The following is a 24,472-nucleotide window of genomic DNA, read 5'->3' on the forward strand; positions in this document are numbered from 1 at the left end:
CAGATGTTCTTGTTAACTGCTAGAAATAGCCTACCTTGCTTGTCACCATGAAAGGTTTTCCGCCTTCCCCCCCACCCCCCTGCTGTTGGTGATGGCTCATCTTAAGTGATCACTCTCCTTACAGTGTGTATGATAAAACCCATTGTTTCATGTTCTCTGTGTGCATATATAAATCTCCCCACTGTATTTTCTATCAAATGCATCCGGTGAAGTGAGCTGTAGCTCACGAAAGCTTATGCTCAAATAAATTTGTTAGTCTCTAAGGTGCCACAAGTACTCCTTTTCTTTTTGCGAATACAGACTAACACGGTTGCTACTCTGAAATCTGTCATGATTTCTAGAAACTTTCATGATGAGTTCTAGAAACTGAAGCAAGCCCAGGTAACCTGTGTGACTAACCAACATACAGCAGCTTGAATTTTAGCTGTTAAATACTTTCATTGGACGGCTCCTGACTAAAGTTAGGCAAATAATGGATTTTTTTTTGGTTTGTTGGCAACTGAAAAAATCATTGTTTCAATTTTGAGAATTTTTTGGTTTTAAACATTTTAAAGTTAAAAGAAATTTCTAAACAAAGTCATTTTGAACTGAAATGTTTTATTGTGAAAATGTCAAAACAAAAATGTTTAACTTTTTTTAGAATTTAAAAAAAAAATTTTTTGACCAAAACAATTTGGTGAAATCAACACAATCTGCAAAATATTATGGTGTTGGTGAATGTGCATTTTTCACCAGAAAAAAATGTTTGAGTTGAAAAATTTCACCCGTTTGCAGAGTAAAAGTTAGTCAGTGACTAATTTCAAAGTCTGAATACATTCAAGAAAATCATGAACTGTTTGAGGACAGTTTGTGATCAGGAAGAGGCTAAATTTGTTGACTAAATCATTCAGTGCATAGAATTTCATCTCTTCTTCCCATCTGCTCTCCGGTCTCCACAGATTCACTCTGAGCCAAGCATGTGTATGAAATGTCACAGTTCTGATCCATTTGTATTTCAGGTCTCACACCAACAGCATTACTTAAGAGAGCGTTGGAACAGGAATATATTCTAATCCTGATTCATCCTTTGTAGGCTTCCATGACACCAATGCAGTGGGCAGAACAGGGTGTGGGAGGAGGCACAGATTGAACATGATATACTCCATCTCTTCCCAATTGGCAGACGGTCCCTTGGGGTCCATTACCAGCTGGTGCAACCCCCCAGAGCTACTGTAACCTGGGTTGGGACCAGGCAGAGAATCAGTGACCCATAAGTGCGGTTCCTGACAGCCTCCTTCTTCTGTTGAGCTGCAGTCCAGCAGAGAATCTGAGCCAAAGTCCATAGCAACATTTAGAAGCATGATTAAGCTTCTCACTTTTCCTTCTGTTTCTATATATATTTTCCCCTTTGCTCTGTGTTGATGATGCTGAAGGCTGAGAACTCAATACCAAACAGGTTATGGTATTATGGGCTGTGCCTTTAGGGGCTGAACTTTGATATTCACAGAGAGGTTGGCAGTCATTTTTTTTCAGGTAGTTGGTTTAGAATGCAGGATCTTAACCCATCATTGGGAGCAGACAAATAAGCCTGTTTGATTATTCCCATTTCCCTTTTGTAGCTTCTAATATGAGCCAGGCTGTCTCTAGCACATTTTAAAAACCCCCAAAACAACCATACTCAGAGCATGGAACCCCAGGAAACCGTGTCCCTTTAGAGTATGTCTACATTGCTAAAGGTGTGTTCTTAACTCAAGTTAGCTAACCCAAGTTAAAATAGCAGTGAAGACATGACAACTCAGGTTAGCGGCTTGAGTTAAAGCCTATAGTAGAGGCTGGGCTTGAACTTTAGCTGCAAAGCTGAGTTGCCATTGCATTCAATGCTATTTGCAGCTACCTGACTTAAGAACACATTTTTTGCAGTGTAGACATACCCTTAGGGGTAGCCCTTCCAGGGGAGGGTTGAAGTGCAGTGTAACGGAAGCTTGCATTGCTGCTGCCTTTATTTTCTGGCTAAACAGATGACTAGTCTCCAGGGCTGTCAATTGGTACCTTTCATGAGCTTTAAAAAAAACAAAAATAAATGGAAGGTTTAATATCATTGATATTCAAAGCACCAGAAGAAATAAAATAAAGATCAGTGTGTAATTGTATGCTGTTTTTTATTCCAAACAAATGAAAGTGTACTCTGACTACTAGGCTGAGTTCAACAGGAATATTTAATAGTAAGCACTTGTGTGCCTTCAGCTGACAGTATCTTGATAGTTCTGTCTAATGCAACAACTGCGTTCTAACAAAAAATAATATGGATTTTTGATGCTGTACAGCTGTTTGTACTTGAAGAGACTATAAAGACAGAGCCACCTGAACTTTTAGTGGCTTCTAAGTGAAATCTAATTTTATTAGGGAAGTGAATTTGAAATGTTCCCGTGTTTTCCCTCTCTTGTACATTTATCTCCAAGTAATCAAAAAATCATTCTCCCTCTAGACATTTTTTTGAAAAGTTTTCATATAAAACCAAACCAGCTGAAAGAAAAATTATACATTCTACATGAAGATGGTGGCGGACTTACAGATGAGCAGATTACAGCCCTAAGAAGGTAACCTTTTGGATTGAATTCTTTATGATATCTATTACCAGATTCATTTTCTGCAAATAAAGGGAAATTCAGGGAAAGTATTTACCCAGGCATCTGATGTACCCTGACCGCTGCAATGAAAATTAGAGGAGCATGTATAAATGTCATAGTCTGCTATTCATTGTTCCCCAAAGAAACCAGCAGCCACCTTGCTATAGCTAGTGCAAGCTTCCGGAAAGCAGGAGTTTGGGAAATGACAGTAAGTCAGACATGATTTTAGGTCTAGTGGTTATGTGTAGTGCAAAGTGAGTGAAATGAGAATGCATTAGGTCAGTGGGATTTCCCATGTCCATGACAGCATTATCTTTATGGGGAAAATCCACTACAATCCAATACAGTGTTAGCTTGTTATGCCATCAGTTATTTGTTTGAGAAAAAGACAAATAAAGAGAATCCTGTTTCCCTTTTGAATACTGGTTTGGAGAGGGGCAAGGTGGGCAGGTCTTATAAAAGCTTTTTTTGGACAGATGGGATGTTATGGACATCAGACACAGTATTTATTAGGGGTAGAGATTTTTTGATCCAACACCGAATTTGAAGTTTCTGTAACTTTTAAATTTGTTCTTAGTTATATCCATAGGGACAGATTTTCAAAGGTACAAGTAGGACATAACCACCTGCAGTGTATAGGAACTGGGTAGTATCCCTTTAAATAGTTTGTGAGCCTGGATGCCTAACTGCCCTTTTTTGCCTTTGAAAATCTTCCCCATAATACATATAGATGTGTATGTGCCTATTCCAGGGGTTTGGTACCTTTGCCATAAATTTAAAATACTCATGTAAAAATTGTCAGGCAGCTGCCTCTCTTCCCCAGTCAAGAACATCTTCAACTTATTTGATGAAGATATTGTTGGGGAGGTGAAGGATGCAGGTGTTAAAAAATTTTTTAAAACACTGCTCCTTCTGCTTTAGAGGGTAGGTTTAAATCTGCCCTTTGAAAAGTGATTTTGGATCCCTGACTCTACTCTCCACCAGGCGTTTGTCCACATCACACACCACTTATAAAATGCCTGGAATTATATCTGTGCTTAGATGACCAGAACTGGAAGATCAGTAGTATTGCATGTATTGTGCGGGGGAAGTTTGTACAAAAACCTGCGTGCAATAGAAGAGGATTTAGACAATTCAATAATTCCACTATCATAGGCACAAACAAAGTCATATTAATGTTTTTAAAGGCATTGATATTCTGGTGAAAGATTTCCTGGTACCTGGGTGCAACTAAATTACTAGTTTATGCAGTCTGTGGGCCAGATTCTCAGTTGGTGAAAACTAGCCTGGCTCTGTGGAAGATAATGGTGCTATGCTGATTTACACCAGCATAGGTTCTGACTCCGAAGCCTTAGTTACAAAAAGTGACTTTATTCTCTAGTTCCTAACTATCCTGACCTAAATACATGCTGGCCAGAATTAACTCTCCTGAAATACTTTGTTAATCTGTGGCAGTCTACAAGCAAACAGGTGCGTGGAGCTAATAGGAGTGAACAAATGCTACTGATAACATAATTTGGCAGAGTGCACAGGACAAGTTCAACCCTACTTGCAGGTGGCGATTATGTAAACTCTCTTTTAGGAGAGAAAGCACTAGTTACGGGAACTCTCATTGAAGTTAAACGAGGGTGTTCAGGGAGCATTTTTTTACAGGAATAACTCAGATATTAAACAATCCTTATGACCCTGGATATTAAACAATGCTCTTGCCCTAGACCTACCCTGTATGTGCAAACACATATCCTCCCTAAACATATACCCCATGTTCAGACCTCAAAACACCACTCTATATTTACACCAGTGTCTTCAACTGGTTTAAATCAGTTCAACTCCATTGAAGTTAGTGGTGCTGCACTGATTTACACCAGCTGGGGTACTAGCTTATTAAGCAATGATATAAAATGGAAAAGGATTTTTTCAAGATTTAAAAGTGCTCTTTTATGTAATGATGATGTTAATAGATGCAGCTGTGTGTAATGTTAGATTCTAAATGAGGGCAGGTATTCTGTTCTGTGCTAATGTATTGTCAGAGTCTAATGTAGTTACAAATTTCAGCAAGAGTTTGAGAGCTTTTTTTCTCCTTATATAAAATAGATTTCATATACATTTCCGAATCAAGAGCCCAATTTTCAAAACAGCTCAGTGTCCTTCCGTTCCCGTTTAGACACCTAAATGAAGTGGGCAGATTTTCAAAAGTGTTCGGTACCTAGCAGTTTCTCTTCAGAATACTGGACTCAGAACAACAGAAGATGCAAGAAAATGATCATTTCTGAGAATCTGCCCACTACATCTGGGTGCTGAAATGGGAACTTTTGAAAACTTGGCCCCAATTATTTAGGAAAACTGATGTATGTTCTAGGAGCCTAAACACTGTACATGTTTATAATGAGTCAGGAAACTTTTTCTGAAGCATTCCTCCTCTGTGTAAAATGAACCTGTTACAGTATAAAAACATCAATGGAAAATCCAAAGCCTACTATCCAAAGGAAAATGCACAACATTTTACAGCTAAATGCAACATTAAAATATTAAGGTCATGACTAGTGGGCAAAATTCTGCTTTTATTTTGGAGTAAATATGAAATAAATTCATTGCAACCAATTGCATTAGGGGAGCTGGCTGAATATTATTGGGCAAACATAGGCCTTATTTTGATTCAGAAACCATTCCTGATTTCTGTGAGTGAATTCTCTATTAATGTTTTGAAATCAGTAGCAAAACACATGGATTTGCCTCCTGTCTCTATAGTGACTTTGATTTTTCCAAACAGTATTATGAGGGTTTAATCATATAAATCCCATTGGGAGCTGTGTGGCTGAATCTATGAAAAGTTAAGGTAAATCTTTACTTTCCCACTCCTGGCTTTCATTGTTTGGTGCTTTGAACTTTCAATTTTCTATGTACATATTAGACTAATGTATAAAGTTTCCATTGGAAAAAAGTTTTGGGGAAAAATCAGATTTTCAAGTAAACAAACATTTTCATAGAAAGTGTCATCTTTCTTTCAATTTTTTTGGATTTTTTAAATCAGAAAACCTAAAACTGAGTACTTTTGGCTGAAAACCAAAAATATCCCTCAGCACCCAATCTGGGAAACTCTTGCCAACCTACCAACACCTGAGGAGGTCTGCAAAGCAATTAAACAAATGAAGAACAATAAAGCACCAGGTCCTGATGGCATACCAGCTGAAGTACTGAAAGTGGGGGGAGAAACACTGACTAACAAGCTTCACTTGCTGCTTGTCAAAATCTGGCACACCGAAGAAATCCCTGCTAACTTATGTAATGTTAACATTGTCACCATTTTCAAAAAGGGAGACAGAGCTGTCTGTGGCAACTGTCGAGACATTGCCCTCCTCTCCATCGCTGGGAAGATTCTTACTAGATCTACAAATGAAAAGCCACTGCTTAAGTACTGCATGTTATTATTATTTCCCAGGCCACATGTATGTGTTTAACTGATTACTATGATAACCAGATATGTATGTGGCCACTTACTGATAGCTTCCCCTGTATTTGGACTGAACTCCTGGGAAGTATGCTTACTAAATAATCTGAAAGAGAACAAGTAGAATATAATACAAAATACCAAAGGTACAATATATGGAATGGACAAACTGTATCATAATACAATATTTTTCTGGAAAAGCAAATTTCTTATTTTCATTCATTATTTCTCAGATATCTGCCAACTCCAAAAGATTTAGAAATGTATCAGTCCTTCAAGGGATCTCCTTCAGAGCTTCATGTGGTTGATCAATTTATGCTAGAGGTAAGCCAATGTAGCAGTGATTAAAAACATGTCATGTGAGATTTCTGGGATTCCCTTTTCTAGCATGGGTTAAAACACTTCAAGAAACTACCCTTCCTATGATATTTTGGCATTTATATTTCTAATGCCAGCCAGAGTCAGGATATGGAGAGGCACTCAGGAGAGAGAGCATATGGAGAAAAGTTAAGCATATCTTATGATCCTCCCTGCTCCCACTAAAAATAAGGAGGGATTGGATTGTTTTGGGCCAGATTTCCAGAAACTTTAGACACAGAATAGTGTGTAGAAAGAACCCATTCTTATTCCCAAGAGGTCGTGTCATTGTTTTTAATTACATCTGGCCCCAAATGCATGTGTATCTGTGTGCTTAATTTGCACATGTGCCTTATGTGTGCAATTGCATGACTAAATTTTTAAGGGGTAGTGCAAAATTAATACATGAGAATAGTGCTATAAAAATCTGTGTCTAGGTCTGAATTGACAAACCCATTATTAAAAGTACATGTTTGATTAACACAATAATTGCTGGATGATCATTTCACAACTGATTCAGATTCTATCCTGTCCTATGCAGATGTGTAAAATTCCTCATTTAGGCAAAAGATTGAATCTCTTGCTTACGATACGAGAACTTCCCAGGTGCATGGGTGATCTGGAGCCTGTAAGTGACATGACTTGCTTATGGTTTGTGTTTAACTCAAATCCACCAGTTACATATTAAAGCATCAGATGCCTTTGATGCAAATTTTAAAAGTCGGTGAATGTGAGGTGAGCTTTTCAATGGGAAAACAGTTCACCAGCCATAATGTTGACGGCTCATATTGTTATAATGCAGGCAGCCTGATGTATAAGATGTCATTTCACTGCATTATTCAAAAGCAATGTGCAAAAGGGTTTTGATCTATATGGCTCATGGCTTTTATAGCCAAGGGAGTCAAAATTAGTATGAAACTAAATTAGAGGTGGTCTAGATTTGAAATACAATATGTACTACCTGCTGGTTTGTTTAAAATACCCTTGGATAAGCCAAAACTTGAGGTCATTTATTAACACAATGCCACCTGCAGAATGCAGGACCTCAGGAATGACATGAGACACAGTTTAAACCAATCAGTGCATCTGACATTTTGTGGATGTTGCCTGGAATATATTTGTAAGGCACTAGATGGGTGAATCCTTTATTTTGTTTTTTTTAAAAAGCCACAGTAGTCTACAATAATAGTCACTCCCCCCCTCCCCAAAAGCCCAAACTAGAACAGCATATATTAGTGACATTGCAGTGTTTGGGGAGCTGCTATGGTAAAACACTGTAGCATTTTTTTTAAAATGCTACCTCTTCTGAATGACCCTGGTGTTGATTGGACTAGCAGTGGGAAGGGCAGCCCAGAGTAGAGTGGCAAGGGGAGAGTACATGCCTGTGAAGGCTGGGTTGGGCCTCTCCTCGCACACCTCCTCAGGTTCTCCCAAGGGCTTCAGCCCGGGGCGCTGGGGCTCGGGCTTTGGCTTTGGCCTTCCTGCCCCGAGGGCTGTGGCTTTGCCTTCCCCTGCCCCAGGGCAGCAGGGCTCAGGTGGGCTCGGGCTTCGGTCCCCCTCCTGGGGTTGTGTAGTAATTTTTGTTGTCAGAAGGGGGTTGTGGTGCAATGAAGTTTGAGAACCCCTGGACTAGTTAGAGTATTGGCCAAAGAGGTGGGATACACAAGTTCAAGTCCCTGCTTTTCTCTGGTTCAGAGTAAGCTGAGGAAAACCCCCCCATGCTGAATCAGGCACAGCAGGCACTGGAATTTGCGTCTTCCCTCTCCCGGACCTGAGCCCTAACCACCAGGCTGCGCACACACTTTGAGCTGAAAATGAACATTTTGACAAACTTGTTTTTTGCAAAAATGTTGAAAAGATTTTGTTTTCATTCTGCATTGCAGTGAAAACAAATGAAAGTTGCCACAAGATGGAATTGTTGTCCCCTGTCAATTCTAATTAGGGTTGCCAATTTTGGTTGCCCGTATTACTGGAGGTTCCATCACATGACCTAATCTTTAATTCCTGGAGACTCCCTAGGTCTAATTAAAACCATAATAACTTTGAGCACAATTCAGAACAAGACTAGAGAGAGAACACTGGTGATACACACATTTCTGACCCTGTCTAGCTCAGTGTTGCACTCCTGCCCTCCCACACTGAAACCAAATAACTGAATATTTGTGGAATGTGGTTTAATGATTGCTTTGAAGTTATAATAAAATAAAGGGTGATTTATTACTCACTGCACAGTATATTAGTTCCCTAGGTGTCTTGTTACTTGAGCTGAATAACATAGATATGTTTTGTGTAGAATTTATACATAAAATAGTATTGTATTATCAATATACTTTACTACGTGCCTGACTCTGATGTATAGTTTTCCTCCTTCCTACAAACTTTGTATACTTTGTATCTTGTACACAAGAAGTGTGAGGCACTGGAGAATTTATTCACTTGTTTTTCCTATTTTTTAAAAAAAATCTCTTATCCCTAACCATAGAAAGAAGACAGCATCAGTGGGCAAACAGTGATATTAAATTTGATTGCTGGAAATGATTAGGTTTGTTCCTGGAAAAAAGTGTATGGAGTATTTTGATAAAATAGCACGGTGCTCAGCTGGTAGACTTAGAAATGGGCAGGAGTGGGGTGAAGGATAGAGACATTCTGCTGGACTCTAGGCTATCAATTTCCCCTGATAGTTGGTGCAATCTGGTGTATTCCAATAGCAAAATATTTGTTCTTCATGGCATTTTTATGAGACTAGGGATAAATCCTTTCTGTCATGGATAATTTGGCAGGATTCAGGAAGGGCATGTCCTCATCAGAAGCAGGGAAATCATGCCAACACTCCTTTTACCTTGATGGCAGAATTTTAATAAGGGGTTCATGAGAAGCTCTGGCCTGTCCTCCAAAAGAAATTTAACGTAAAGACAGGCCTACAACAGCTAAAATATTGCTTGTATACTTTAGCTAGGAACAGTTAGACCTAACAAAGAGAGAGAGGTAAAGATCTCATTTTACTCACACCTTCTGGTTGAACTGAAGCCAGGCTTTTGTGTTTCAGCTAATAAACCAGAAGATCCGAACGTGCAAAGAGCTGCAAGCCAGCCAGAAATTTGTTGCTGTGTTGGAGTACATCTTAGCCATTGGGAACTACTTAAATGAAAAGGCTGGAAGAGAGATGGCCAAAGGATTTCGATTGTCTTCTTTGACCAAAGTGAATTAACACTTTTTCCTAGCATTGAAAACACTGTGTTACAGCACATATTAACTAACATAATGTTAATCATGATTTTCCTTTAGCCCTGTGCAAGCACATTTGGGTTTAAAAATGGGTTAACTAATTGTCATTAATCTCTGAGAGCTTACTAACAAGGCTGTAGCCTGCTGTCCCTTGATCCATAACCCCTTTAGGATCCCTTGACATGGGGCAGAGCCAACTCAGGGAGAGCAGTGGTTTAATAAGCCAGCTCTTAACTGACCAGAAGAGTTTCTGACCCAGGAAGTTTAGAAAGCTAGTGCAAGAGGCACTCCTTCCAGGTCCAGTTCTTGAGCAGCAGGAGCCCCATGACAGAGTGAGAGTGCATAAGACAGAGTGAGCTAACAAAGTAAGGAAAGTTTGGCTGCTGAGTGCTTGGCAGCAGGGGAGGAGGCTGATGGACTATAACCTAAGCACTAGACGGATGCCAGAAAAGCATCACAGGAAGGAGAAAAAGGGGGGTGGTACTCCCCCCTCCCCATACGTCTAACAAACATACTCTAAACTTAGGTCAATAACTGTCCCCAGCACAAAAACCTGCAAGAGTAAAAATAATGCAGCCCAGCAGCAGAGTGGGGCTATCCAATTTACTGCCCTGAATTCAGCATGTACAATTACCTTCCTCATGGGCTGGTGGCATAGGTGAGCATATGGTACAAGCTGCTCATGGCCCTCAGAGAGACCGTATGGGCTCTTGAGGCCAGAGTGGCTGCACTGGAGGAGCTAAGGGAGACAGACAGGTATGTAGAGGAGACTTTCAGGGACACAATAGAGAGCCTGTCACAGATCCACAGGATGGGTGCTATGCCCCCAGCTTTGTGACAGTCTCTAGGAGGAACCCCTTCAGTGTGCCAGACCTCCAAGGGTCTGACTCTTCCTGCACAGGGTAGGCTATGCGGCCTTACCACCCCCTTAGTGTGAACCTCTGCAGCTGCAGCACTCCTGTTTCACAGCCCCCATGGTTGCATTCTCTGAAATTGCCCACATGCGGAGCCAGGAAGAGAGAGAGTGAACTGCAGGGTCTCAGTGTGTGGATGAGACAATGGTGCAGGGAGGAGGGTTTTAGGTTCATCAAGAACTGGGGAACCTTGAACCTTTTGGGAAAGAAGGAACCTATGCAGGAAAGATGGGCTCCACCTAAACCAAAACATACCAGACTGCTGGCATGTAACATTAAAAAGGTTCTAGAGGATTTTTTTAAATTAAGGGCTGTGAGAAAGCTGCCAGGTGTGGCGGAGCTGTGCGTGGAGTGAGGGGGGCGGGGTGTGCGGGTGGGGGAAGAGCACTGGTGACTGGAAGCATTATGCCTGCAGAGTCCAGAAGTAGATAGAAAAGCCCCAGAGCTGGTTGGGGAAGCACCGTGCTCACTAGTGGTACCTGCTACATCTTTTCAAAGGCAAAGGATTCAGTCCCCAAGCACAGCTCACCAGGCTCAAGCTGGTATCTCTCCATCCTGATATATCCATTCTGGGCTATTCAAAGCTGCTGGCCATCTTAGTACCCAACTGGCTCCACCAGGCACATTAACCCTATACAGCCATATCAATCCTATGCACTTGCCACGCTTGCCATGGGACAACCATAATTAGGCCCTTAGTTCTTAAACAATCTCTTAACTGACTTTTCCATCACATCTTTCCCTGCCTCATCAAGATTTGCCAGCAGTAAATGTTGCCACTGAGCACAGTTCCCGTCCATGCATCCCCTTCCTCACGCCACTCAGCTGATCTGATCCCAGAACTAGGAATTGAATGCATATTCTATAAGATGCTTTGAACCTTTTAAGAATATTATCAGATTTTGCTTGATCTGTAAATAGAAGAGTTTTTTTTAATTATTCAGATTTCTTTTCCCACAGGAGACTTTAGTATGCGAGTGTGTAATTTATAATGCAAATGACAGTTCTGAGACAGTTTATTTTTTTTATAAGTACTGTAATGCAACCTCTATTATAATGAAAAATATGTTCAAAATCATTTTCTGCACAAAGCATCTCCCCAGATTCTACTAAGGAACCTTACGGTCTACATGAACACCACATAGTGCTTTTAAATGGGAACCAGGATAGGAGCATATTTGGAGATGCAGAATCAATTGCAGTCAATTAAGATACATCAAGTTTTAAAAAAGAAAAATGAGACATTTCAAAGGAACAAGAAAGGACCTGCGAAAATGCAAAGTTAATTTTAACCAGAAATGTATGTGGGGTGGCAGATTGAAAAGAGCGGTTTAATTCCATTGTGTTTTCTATTCCTGTCAAATTTACCTAGGAGCTATCAACATCCCTACTTTTCCAATTTTTAAAAAATGTCTAATAACCTAGACTGTCAATTTATTGCTGTATTCTATTTGTAGTTATCTCTGCTGCGGGGTAAGGAGAGGAATATCACCTTGCTTCATGCCCTTGTAGAACAGATCTTCTTACATGAGCCTGATTTGGTTAAATTTTCTCAGGAGTTGACAGAATTTGAAGCTGTTCCTGGTGGTAAGAGGATAAAAAAGCCCTTTTGCAAAAGTCCCCATCTTCCCATTATGTGCATAATTTTTATTAACATTTGTTTCCCTCCCTCCAATCTCCCATTCTGTTCCTTTCCAGCTTCCATCAAAGGTCTCTGTGCTGAAGTTGATGGTATGTAAATACGTTTTTTAAATTCACAGAAAGACTTTCATACATTGTGCAGTCACTCGAAACAGGTTTTCATTACACTTATTTTGTAGTTTGTAAAGAGAGGCAAAAGCTCAAAATATTGAGGTAAGAGGTTGCCATGCCTATATATAACCATCATGTTATCATGTGGAATTTTAAAGAGAAATATTCGTTGTGTCCATATGGTTTAGAAATGATCTTTCAAAATATACTGTCTGATAATAGCAAAATCCATTAAGTTTGCCTTAAATTCAGATGTTAAGTGATACAGGTGATCTATCAAAATTACTTCTAGGAGGCATGCAGAAAAGCAAGGCAAAACTCAATATAGTTAAGTAATGAAGTTCAAGAAGCCATTTGAGCTAAACCAGTATCTTCAGTAAGTGGAAATGCACCTCTAGTGAAGCCAGTATAAAGGAGCAAAACTGGGAGGTCAAATATAAGATAGCAATTGGGAGGGTTTTGAAGGAATTTGGGGCTAGAGGTAAAGGGTGATTGAATTCATTGGTTTGAGGACCTTTGAAGTGAATGGGCTTTGGATTTGGCCCTTGCAGAGCAACAAAGGCATAAAAAACAAACACAAATGTACTTCAATTTTATCAGAAGCAAGAGGCTTACAAACGTTTTATCTACCTTTAAAAAAGTGTGCTAGGATGATAAATGGAACTGTTGACCAAGAAGTCTATCTTCTATGCTAGGCAAAATGACAAAAGCACTAACTATGGGGGGAGCTGGTAGTGACTCCTATATTTAGATTGCCATTTTTATAAAGGACAATTGTGAGATTTTCTCAGAGAAGCTCTCCTGCTCCTGTTTGCAGCAGGCCTTTGATCAGGCATACACCCCTGGGCTATTGAAGTGCTTTTTTAGCATGTCCCATGAAATTGCACTCAGCTTTTGTTGAGCTATAAACTATTAAAAATCACTATTTCCTTTCTGCCACTTGTGTTCCTTGGGAGCATTTTGGCAGCCTGCCCAAATCACTGGCCATTCTAAGGCCAGGCAAATGCTGCCATGGCCAAATCTGCAACAACAGACACTGTGTACTTGGACCTACTAGGAGCTGCCAGATTATCTGTAGTGTTGGGGGACGGGGCAAAGAGAATTGGACTGGGTTCACCCATCAACCTGGACCCATCACATGATGCATTCCCCTTTCCTCTGGGGGCACCAGATGTAGCTCCGCCAATTCCCGAGGTGGAGGGAAGAGAAAGAGAGATGGGTCAAACTCCCCGTTCAACCAATCCCATCCCCAGCATGTGGCCCCAGGGGCCAGTCCTACCTCCTGGGGACACCACATAAGGCAGGAGCTTCCCAACTCCTGGGGTAGAGGAGAAAGAGGGCTGGACTGCACTCCCAGTCAGCCCTCTGGAACTCAGCACCTGGATCTAGTGGTCTACTCCACCTCTGGAATAATAGCCTTCTCTTGCTGCCATCTACTGCAGTTGGTCCTATAGCTCAAATGGTAGCAGCCAGTGCTATGGAGCTGGACGTTCAAGTTTGTATGATTTTCTGTGAGGCATAGGCAGGCCTTTACACAACTTAATGAGTGTTACTGTTATTGAAGTTCTTGAAATGTTTCACTTCCTCTCTGTTTTGTGGTTAGTGTTAAAGAAAGAATTGGAAAATGTTATTCAGTACAGAAAGTTTATCAAGTCCAAGACTATCAAGGCAACAACCCAAGAGTCACAGTTCTACAAGGAACTAAAGGTAACATTTACCAGAACTTTATTTAGACTGGAGATAGCTGATGAATAATATATTCTACTTGGTTAGGGCTCAATATAACCTGGCTTTCCAGCTGACACATGGTGTAATAGGGTACAAACCGATGGTTATGTCTCTGTGATGGCTACTTACTAGGGCTGGCTGGAAACCAATATTTCTGTTACACAAAAATTCTCAAGATTTCAGAATCTGGTTTTGTTCTGATGCAGAACAAAAATGAGACCTTGTGAAATTTTTTGCAAAAAACCCATAGAATTATAGGATTGGAAGGGACCTCGAGGTCTCTAGTCCAGTCCCCTGCACTCATGGCAGGAGTAAGTATTAGCTAGACCACCCCTGACAGGTGTTTATCTAACCTGCTCATAAAAATCTCCAAAGATGGAGATCTCACAACTTCCCTAAGGAATTTATTCCAGTGCTTAGCTACCCTGACAGTTAGGAAGTTTTTCCTAATGTCCAACCCAAACCTTCCTTGCTGCAATTTAAGCCCATTGCTTCTTGTCCTATCATGAGAGAAGGAAGGGGAATGTGAGCTTCCCCAGAATAGCTGAAAGGTTGGTACCTGGGACACTCACCTGGGATGTGTGAAACCTATATTCAAGATCCTACTCCTAATCCAGCAGGGAAGGAATTTGAATCTGGGCCTCCCACATCGCTGGTGAGTTTGGTAACTCCCTGACTATTGATTATACTCACAGAGGGCTCTCTTTTCTGACTAGAAATTCCATCCTGGGCCCGAGAAACCGTCCCAAAACATTTTGGTTTTGATGAAAAGGCATTTTTCACCTGAAAAAATTCAGTCTACATTTTTTCAACCAGCTTTACTACTCACATTATAGGTAGCAGGTGGGTAAGGTGTGGTGGTAGAGCCCTGCTCCTCTTTCACAATGCACATGGTGTCAGGGCTGTGCTGACATGGTAGGGAGTACACTACCCCAGGAATACTCTGTCTCCAAACAGCAGGGAGACCGGCAGAGAAACTGATTTCCCACATCACTGTCTTCCTCCTGGCTTCTCCAGAAGCAACGCAACTACATGCTATCCCTTAGACTGGGCAGATTGAAGTGCCATCTTTTAGCCATCAATGAATACTAAGCTATTGTAATAATATACATTGTTTAATAAGATTAATTAGAAGAGAACAACTGTTAAGAAACATCCCCAGTTTCAAAATTTAGATTTCTGTAGCTTTATTTCCAGCAGGTAACTTGGATATAAGTACGTGCAGCTTAAGCCAGGCATGTTTTTGATGCACTAAATCCCATATGCACAAGTGTTAGAATGCAGCAACAGTGCATGCAGGTGCACATGCACAGTGGCTAATAAAGCTCAAGCCGCAAATCCCCTGAAAATCAGGACCCTGCAATTTTTAACTTGCATTTTTTACTTTAATTATTTTTAATAGATTTAAGTCATCTCAGTGGACAAAATCCTGAGAGCTCTCAAGTTCAGAAACTCTCTCATTGTCTTTGTTAATCTGATATTTGTATGGAAATGCAGAAGATTTGGGGTATGCTTATATTTTGCATATCTCACAGTCTTGGTGGCACATGGAAAATTTGACCTGCATTCTCCTTTTTTGTTATCAATGAATCATCTGATTGCTGTCGAATATTGCTTTCATACTGTATCCTTGTATCTACTCAATATTGTGGGGTTTTTAAAAAAATTTATTACAGAGTCTAATTCAGAAGTATGAAGAACACCTTTCCCAATTGTCAAAAAGATGTGATGAAATGAAGAAGCTCTACGGTGACACACTGGTACATATTATATTAAAACATAATTGAAAGAAATCTACATTTTTTAAAAGCTGTTTTCTAAAAATGCACAGTCTTCCATAAATGCAACTCTCACATGTTTTAGATACACTTCCCTCAGTAAATATGGATTTATGTGTAACTCTGGTAAGAAATTTCATATTCCACATTGTGTATAGATCAGTGTCAGAATGATTTGAATAAGCATTTGCCATTTCTTTTTTCTGAAGATTTATAGCCAGGTGCTATGCACCAGGTGCTATGCACCAGGTACTATAGCACCTCCAGCTACTATTGATGACAACAGGAAATGCAGGTACTCACCTTCAAAATTCAAACCATTATTATATAACAAACAGGGCTTAAAGGTTCATGGTAAACAAAAGAATAAATATTTAGCACTTGCATAGACTTTTCATCTTCAAGGTCTTTCCAAAACTTAAGTCATAGCACCCATATGAAGCACATAGCACCCATAACCCATAGGCTGTTATCCCAGTTGTCCAGGAGAGGAAACTGAGGCAGAAACTCTAAAGCTTTCTGCACAATGACATTTTAAAAAAAAATCTCCTGGCATTGCAGTATAACTGGCTCAGCTCCACCGGCTGTAGCAATAGTGGTGTTATGCTGGAGGTTATTAGTCACTGCCTGAAAACATCTTTGGTCTGTGAGCTATCACAAACCTCACAAGTTGAGCATGCCAGCTGTCTTTCATTCAGGTGAAACGAGGAAGCAATTAAATGCCATTTTCTTAGTATTAGCTGAAACAATAAAAGCTACAGTCGAAGGCACTAGACTACATGCAAGCCCAGGGCAGAGGCAGGACTGTGTGGGCCAAAAGGGATCCCTGGGACTGAAAGTTTCAGGGGTGTGTGTGTGTGCGTGTGTGAGAGAGAGAGAGAGAAAGCCAGGAGACCATGAGAGAAGCAGACCATGTCTTCCGAAAGGGAGAAGAGGTTAAGCTTCTTGGGCACACGACTGGCTGGAAATCAAGTTTGGATTTCTGAACAAGGAAACTGCCTCCTGATTTTTCCTACTCTGTCAGGGAAACAGCACTTTGTGTGCATTCATTTGTAAATAAACAGGCTTGCATCAAAGAAATATCTGACTCCACAATACATTGAACATGACCACAGACAGGGTCAACATTAACAGCTGGAACAATAAGATCTTGTTCCCAGTCCTGTGCTCAGATCCCAGGGCCAACACCTCCAAATCTTTTTTGTTTTAAAAAAATTGGTTGTATAAAAACAGTTAACACTAAAAGTATGTTTCTTCCTGCTGTTCAACGAGGTTGTAGGCAAAATACTACAATATATGATGACATCTGAGTGACCTTGGGGGACCCTGTCTGAGCATCAGCAGAAGATTAAAGAGATGTTTGACCAGCAAATTTTAATTAGTAATGTTTTACTAGCTGTAACATTTTGACAGAGTACAAAGGTTCCTTGGTATCTCTTGTTGCTTTTTAAAAACAGAAGAACAGCCTCGACATAGTGTAAGAAGCCAAATGTGAACTATCGGACATACACTAAGGATCCTATCCTGAGCCTGCAGCCAAAACCTGTGTAAAAAGAAAACAGTAGAGAAGTGGGGAAAGTAGGAAGGATGCTTATCCTCAGAACTAGGGCTTTGGTCACTCATGGATAGAGCTGGTCAGAACATTTTCAGTGAAATTGCAGCGACAGCAACTCTGAGGTTATAGCCTCGTGGTTAGGGCCACTGGCTTAGGATGGGACAGAGCTAGATTCAAGTCCTTGCTCTGCTTGCTTCAAAGTGATCTGGGATGAATCAGGAAGAGCAAGGATTTGCACCTAGGTCTTCCAGGTCCATGCCTTACCCAGCCTGGCATGCACCTCCCTGAACTGAAAAGCCCAAGTTTTGGTTGGAAAACAGACATTTTGGCACAATTCCATTTTCGCAAAAACATTCAAAAGAATTTGGTTTTGTTCCAAAGGAAATCAAAATTTGAAACCATGAAAGTTGCCGCAAAATAGAATTGTTGTCCTGCAGCCAGTCTACCCATGAAGCTGCACCATGTCACCTGGTCCAACTGCTGCTGCATGTGGACTGCTGCTCTGTGGCCCCACCATCTGGATTTAACCTATACACATGCACCAACAAGCCATGCTAGGGTGGAGTGTGGAAGACCTATAAGACCTCTTTGTCCCCCGTTCACAGGAGACCCACAGTTTCAAGCTGTCTTGTGGACAAAAGGTGCCTCAGGATTTGGTTTTATAATGATATTTCAATATTGTGAGTTTGGCTTAACTCCCTCAAACAGAAGGAAAGGAGTGCTCTTTTCTAGAGGGTCCTATTCTGGAACATGGGTTTATCGGACAGTGTCTAAAGCAAGCAGACAACTGTGTATGTTTGCATGAATACTATACTATATTATACTATACTATGCTATAAACTGAACTCATAAGCAATAGGCCTGTTGGGAGGCCTGCCAAAGACCAAAGGCTTCAAGCACCCAAGAGGTGCAGTTAGGAGCGCAGTGTCAAAACTACTGAGCTGATACCAACCGATAATGTTTTCGTTGGTCCGTCTCCTTTTCTCTAGATGCTAGACCCGTGGTCACACTTAGGAATCTGATTATTGGAGTGATAATGTAGCGAGAGAGAGACAGGAAATTGTTAATCAATTGAACAAGTAATAACTCCTTAATCAGATCATTCATTCTGTTTCATTTGCAGCTTGTAATACTACTAGAATGCTATTCAGTCTTGGGAGGACTGTAGCTCTCAGTTATAGACAAGATAAAGCATGGAAGAAGAATTACAAAACGCCTTCTTAAACTTCTCTTATTATGAACCTGTTGAGCTAGTTCTCTAGATTTCTCCTGATCTGTTAGAAAAGCCATTTCTAACACTATAGGATCTTAACTTATTGATGGCATTGAGGAATTGCCCTTGAAAATGATGACAAACCTCTTTAATTAAACCCCAGTAAATGATTTAAAGCTAAGAACCATCATATGCCCTAAAGCCGGAGAACTTATGCGGGGGCTGTAGATGATCTGAATCTTGAATCCCTTCCCCAGCTCTAGACTTTATAGTCTGTCTGCTTTCACTTGTTGTTTTCTAATAGATTGCACATTGTGTGATTTATCTCTAGAGAGCATCAAAATTCCTCCCCCAAAACTTTTTTTTTTTGGTTTGGTGGAATTTCTGTTTTTAATGAAATGAAATTCTTTTTCAAGTGTCTGCTTTCCACAGAAATTTTTTTATTATTTTTTTCCTTAGAAAACCAAATGGCTGAAAACAGAAATATTTGGGTCAAAGCAGAAATGTCCCCATTTTCTTCTATGTACCAGGACTATGCCTCCTGCTGGACTACACCTCCTGTGATGAACCAGGTCTGGCAGCTCCCAGGATGTGCTGCTAGAGGGGAGAAAATGGAGCATTGCAGGAGATGCAGCCTGATCAGGGTGCTGGGGCTATCGAAGATAATGGGAGCATGGGGAGAGCTATGTGAAGAGGGATTTAAAAAAAAAAAAGTTTGCTAACAGCTAAAAAAAAATAGGAAGAAAAATTTTGGTTCTGGTCTAACTGAAATTGCTTTTTTTTCAGAATTTCTGGTGACTCAAAAGAAAAAAGTTTCAGGTTGAACCAACTGTGTCATTCAACCTGAAACTCAGTGTTTTGTTTTAACAAAAGGAAAGGAAATTAAGGGCTAGAGAAAGAAAACAAAGGAAGAGGTAACAACATCCCTGCTTCTACTCAGAACCCCAGTGGTTAGGGAACTAATTTGGGAGACCCAGGCTTGAATTCGCATTCTGGAGCAGGTAGTTGAATCCTTTCTCCCAGGAGATTGTGTGTCCATCAATCTCTCTTGCCGAAACTGTTCTGTATTTTACAAATAGTTAAATATTAATTGGAGCAGGGACTGAAATCCAGTTCTGCCCCCAATCCAGGTGAGTGCCCTTACCACCTGGCTATAGAGCAGTGGTGGGAAACCTGTGGCCCACAGGCCACATGTGGCCCATGAGGGTAAGCTGATTGCAGATCACGAGACATTTTGCTGACATTGACCATCTGTAGGCACAGCCCCCCGCAGCTCCCAGTGGTCCCAGTGGCCAGGCAATGGGAGCTGCGGCGGGCCAGGCCTGTGGACGGTCAATGTCAGCAACGTGTCTCGCAGCCTGCAATCAGCTTACCCTCATGGGCCGTATCTGGTCTGTGGGCCACCGGTTGCCCACCACTGCCATAGAGTAATTCTCTGTCTCATTGTTCCTCACAGTGATTATTCAAGCATTCTACACAAAGTAAAACAGTTTCAGCAAGAGTCATTGAGAGATACCCATCCCAGAACTTTACTGTTTTTACTTGAGCTGGTTGAAATTATTTGAATTTTGAAATTTATGATGAAATGTCATAATTTGAAAAAAAATCAAGAAAACTGTAGATAAAACTTTGTTATTCTTATGTTTATTTTTATCAAATCTAGAACTAGTCAATTTAAAAAGATTTTTTTTTTAAATTTCAAGTAAAAAACAAGAAAAGATTTCCTTTTTTCATGATTTCCCCCCTCTTTTTTTTTTTTTGAACAGCTCTATTTTTTGTGGTTTGGCTAATTGATTTAATTAAAATATAGACTAAAAATAGTCTTAACATTTAATGTGTTTATTGTGTAATCTGTTAAATTGCTATTCCTGGAACACAAAGTTATACATTTAGCCAAATCATAGGCAACAGCTATATAATTTTAGCCACACTTCTCCCTCTGTACATCTCAGTTGGGACATGAAATAATCAGCGGTAGGGATAACTCAGGTTCTGTGGTTATTTAATCTCTTTTCTCAGTTGTCACTATGGTTCAGTGATAAGCTCTGATGATTTGTGGATGAACCTGGAATTTTGGTGATGTATGCGTTGAAACCACAGAATAATACTAAATTGAGGGGAAGGATAATCTTGAGCTAACTGCAATGTACTGAGACATGGGAGATCTGGATTCAGTTACCAGCTCTGCCAAAGATTCTTGTATCACCTTGGACAAGTCATTTAATTTTTCTGGGCTTGAGCCTACACCATTAATGTCAATGGAAGTTTTTAGGAGGAAGCCCTTTGTTCTGTATTACCTATGTGTAAAACGGTTAATTGTACTTCCATTCTCTGACTTGTCATGTTAGATTTTAAGCTGTTTGCAGCATGGACCATCTGTTATTATACGTTTGGATGATGTCCAGTGGAAGGGAGCTCCAGTCTCAACTGGTTTCAGAGTAGCAGCCGTGTTAGTCTGTATTCGCAAAAAGAAAAGGAGTACTTGTGGCACCTTAGAGACTAACAAAATTCTCAACTATGGCCTCTAGATGTTCCTATAATCGTAATACCAATAACAATGAATTCATTTAATATTGGACACTGATCATGAAAATCTTGGATGCTGTTCAAGCTATTTGGATAATGTTAAACATTTAGTATTTTTTTCTCTTTCAAATTCACAGGTAAAATTTGGGGAATCACCAGATCAAGACTCTCAAGAGCTATTTGGCTGGATTTCTGTATTTATTAGGGAATTCAGGAAGGTTTCTGCAGAGATTACGTCATAAGGTCACCAATGTAATGTTAAAGGAAAAGAACTTCTTCTTAAATTTTGTGCCATGGAACTTTGTTGCCTGGAGGGCTTTAGGGGTACTAAGATGGCACATAGAAATTGTACTTGCTCTCTGAGCAGGGGTGAATTTTGCCTTGTGTGGTATAGTTAAAGTAGATTCTATACACTTACAAGGTTTTAAAATTTGATCTTCAAAATCCCAGATTATCTATGTGCATCTGCCTGGTTTTGTTTCTAACTGTCTTACCAATGCATCTATTTTGAGGGACAAAAATATGTTATCCACTGAAATGTCTGTACATTGGGAGGGGAGAAAATCTCAGCATATTATAAATTCTCTTTTTAATACTTTTCTTTGATACTCAGTCTTTCAAGTGAATTTTATGTATTCCTCCCAAGGAAAAAATAACTGTGTGGTGTTCTAATTTTTTACTCTTTTCACTGTACATTATTTAGTAAAAGTATCATCTGCTTTGTAATGAAATGTGGACTCTTTTTACCCACAGAGGAAAACGATTAGCAAAAATTCATGTTCATCTGCATTTATTACAGCCTGGCAACTAAGAAGGAATAATGAGAAAAGCGCAAGGCTCCATAATTTTTTTTTTTTTTTTACAAAGCAGTACAATAAAATTTGTGCTTTTTTCAAGACTAATGTTGTAGATTCAGGTGACATGCTATTGGAGTGACTGAAGATCTGAGATTTTAGTTGTGTTGGCAAGCAGGGTACAACATCAGAAAAGGGGAATGAAAACTTGTCATGAGGTATCTAAGTAACGGATCCTGGAGAAGATCATCCATGATTTTCAACATGAAAAGCACTTTGGGTGCGTTAGTTGGGGAAAGTACAGTTTTGAATTTGAATAATTAGCAGAAGCTCAACACACACACACACTTGCTTAGCTGAAAACACACACTTGCTTAGCTTTTGGCATGTCATTTGTCTTTTGGAAGACCTATTGCCTGGGACTACTCATGCTTAAATTTAAGAACAGGCAAAAGGATTTTCAGGAGATGGGGATTAACAGTGAAGGTTTGAAACACTCCCACCCCGCCAAGGAAAAGGAACATGACCCTAGGGAAAAAAAATCTACAAACGTATGTGCTTCATTTTACTCAGATCAGCATTAGGGCACTGCAATTAGGTTGATGTTGGAATCAGTGGGACTTATGCATGTTGCTTAAATGCTTTGCTGAATTGGGTCTAGATCACCATTTCTTCTACATAAGTCAATCCCCTGTAATTTTTATGCATCTCCATTATTATTGTCCACATATTCTATAGTCAACAATATACAGTTATTACAGCCACTTGGTTTGCTGTGGATCATTAAATTCTCAAATCTGAATCATCTTCATTGATATGTGAATCAGGTAAAACAACCCTTAATACAATTGCCATTTCCCTGGTATCCAGATTCCTGTGTCCCTGAACAGCATCCGTGATGGCCAGGATAATTTTCATGTTTTTCTTCCATTAAGTTAGCACTAAATAGTTTTCTTTTTGAGAGATGCTTCTCCCCCCGCAACACCCCATAGCCTTTTTTGTTAGAAATAATAACAGCTTTCACTTGTTTTATGGCTCAGTTGGCATGGTCTCTTCCAATTAAAAAAAATCGTACTCTGTAGTCAATATCTACATCTTTGTGTGAATATACTAGAGCATTAATTACAAAAAATAATATCCAAGTACTTCATTGTTCTAGCCCCTGTAGAGGGAATGAAGCTTTTTTGCTGAGTGGAATTTGATATGAAGACATGTTTCAATTTTCTCAAACTGGCTACTACATCAGTGGCCAGGAGTTTCAGAGCTCTCCCTGATTTAATTTCAGAAATTCCCTCCTTCTCCACTGCCTTCTTCTTTATTGGCTTTGCATCTCTCTGACAGTTTTTTAATGTCTGCTGAAGTCAAAAATATTGCAATAATGTAATATTTACTTGGAAAGATAAAGAACTGCCACATCCATGTCCTCATTTGCTTTTCTGATTACTTACTGATCGTGGATAGGCATTCCTGGCCATTTTGAGCAGTTCTAAGTCTTAAGGACTCCTAATCTTTGAGCTCATAGAAGATGACTTCCATAAGATTCTGAGAGTCCATTTCTGCCAATGGACTCATGAAGTTCGTGAAAGTAGTCCTCCTTCATGTGACCCCTTTTATACAAACATGTCACCAATCGCAGGAAAGGCAGGTTTCAAAGTTAGTAATGTGGCCCTGCAAATATATAGTGTAAACAAAAATACAATATGGGTTTTGAACATTCTTAGATTATTCTGAGCGTAACACCTTAGTAGTCAGAAATGTATGCTAGCCTTTTAGTTTGATTTACTATAATTCAAATATAATTGCAAAGTGTGGCAGAAGGGAAATTATATCAAAGAGAATAAAACCATGGGCCTTCTAAAAGGGAGAATATTGTGCCCTTGCTGTAGAGCAATAAAGAGGCTGGTGAGTATTCCTAGAAAATGCTTACTTTCTGATGCAAAAAGTCACTGCTGCTGATGCCTCAGCAGAACCACAAACCAACTTCAAGTTGCTCACTTAAAAAAAGAATACGTCAGCAAAAAATCCAGTCCAAGCGCTGATTCTGCATAGTGCTGAGTGGCGTAAATTCAAATGGTGAAATTCTGGGTGAAGTCCTTCCCCACTTGCTTCAATGAGGGCAAGATTGATTGTATGTTAATTTCCTAACTGCCAGAATGCTCACCGGTAATAAGAAGCTCTATTGCCAAAAGTTCTGTTGATCAAATAAATTCACACTTCCATTCTTTCAATATTACTGGTTGTTATATACTGTAAATAGAACCAGCCACAATATTATGAAGTTGAACAATCTGTTTCATTCAAGGAACTTCTAACAAACAAGGAGCCCCTTCTTGGAAATCCCTTCCTCCTACTCCTGCATGTAGCTCTTACTCACATATGTGTGGTCCATGTGTGTGAAACAGTTTGCAGCACTGAGCCCAGGCAGTATACTTTAAAAACAGTTACATTAATGTAGCTGACACTACATAAATATGCTCTAGGAACATTACTGCACCTCTATTTGAAGCAAAATAAAGTAAAATGACTGGAGTTGTACTCTGCATAACTATATTGTAATTGAAAATACCTCTGTTGCT

General features: G+C 39.9%; 1 protein-coding gene across 3 annotated transcripts in view; it reads left to right on the forward strand.

Moving 5' to 3' along the window:
- LOC119841987 (formin-I-like) overlaps window positions 1-23,625 on the forward strand; it is a 67,929-nt gene extending 44,304 nt beyond the window's left edge. For all 3 annotated transcript variants that reach the window (XM_043495921.1, XM_043495920.1, XM_038369852.2), the window contains exons 9-17: window positions 2,465-2,576; window positions 6,288-6,378; window positions 6,953-7,039; window positions 9,458-9,610; window positions 12,008-12,137; window positions 12,249-12,281; window positions 13,906-14,009; window positions 15,707-15,790; window positions 21,240-23,625. In XM_043495921.1, the coding sequence (XP_043351856.1) occupies window positions 2,465-2,576; window positions 6,288-6,378; window positions 6,953-7,039; window positions 9,458-9,610; window positions 12,008-12,137; window positions 12,249-12,281; window positions 13,906-14,009; window positions 15,707-15,790; window positions 21,240-21,344 (899 nt within the window). In that variant the 3' untranslated portion in view covers window positions 21,345-23,625. The remainder of the gene's footprint in view (window positions 1-2,464; window positions 2,577-6,287; window positions 6,379-6,952; window positions 7,040-9,457; window positions 9,611-12,007; window positions 12,138-12,248; window positions 12,282-13,905; window positions 14,010-15,706; window positions 15,791-21,239) is intronic.
- The last annotated feature ends 847 nt before the right edge of the window (window positions 23,626-24,472 follow it).

The sequence above is a fragment of the Dermochelys coriacea genome, chromosome 13, assembly GCF_009764565.3.
Source record: "Dermochelys coriacea isolate rDerCor1 chromosome 13, rDerCor1.pri.v4, whole genome shotgun sequence".
NCBI lineage: Eukaryota > Metazoa > Chordata > Testudines > Dermochelyidae > Dermochelys > Dermochelys coriacea.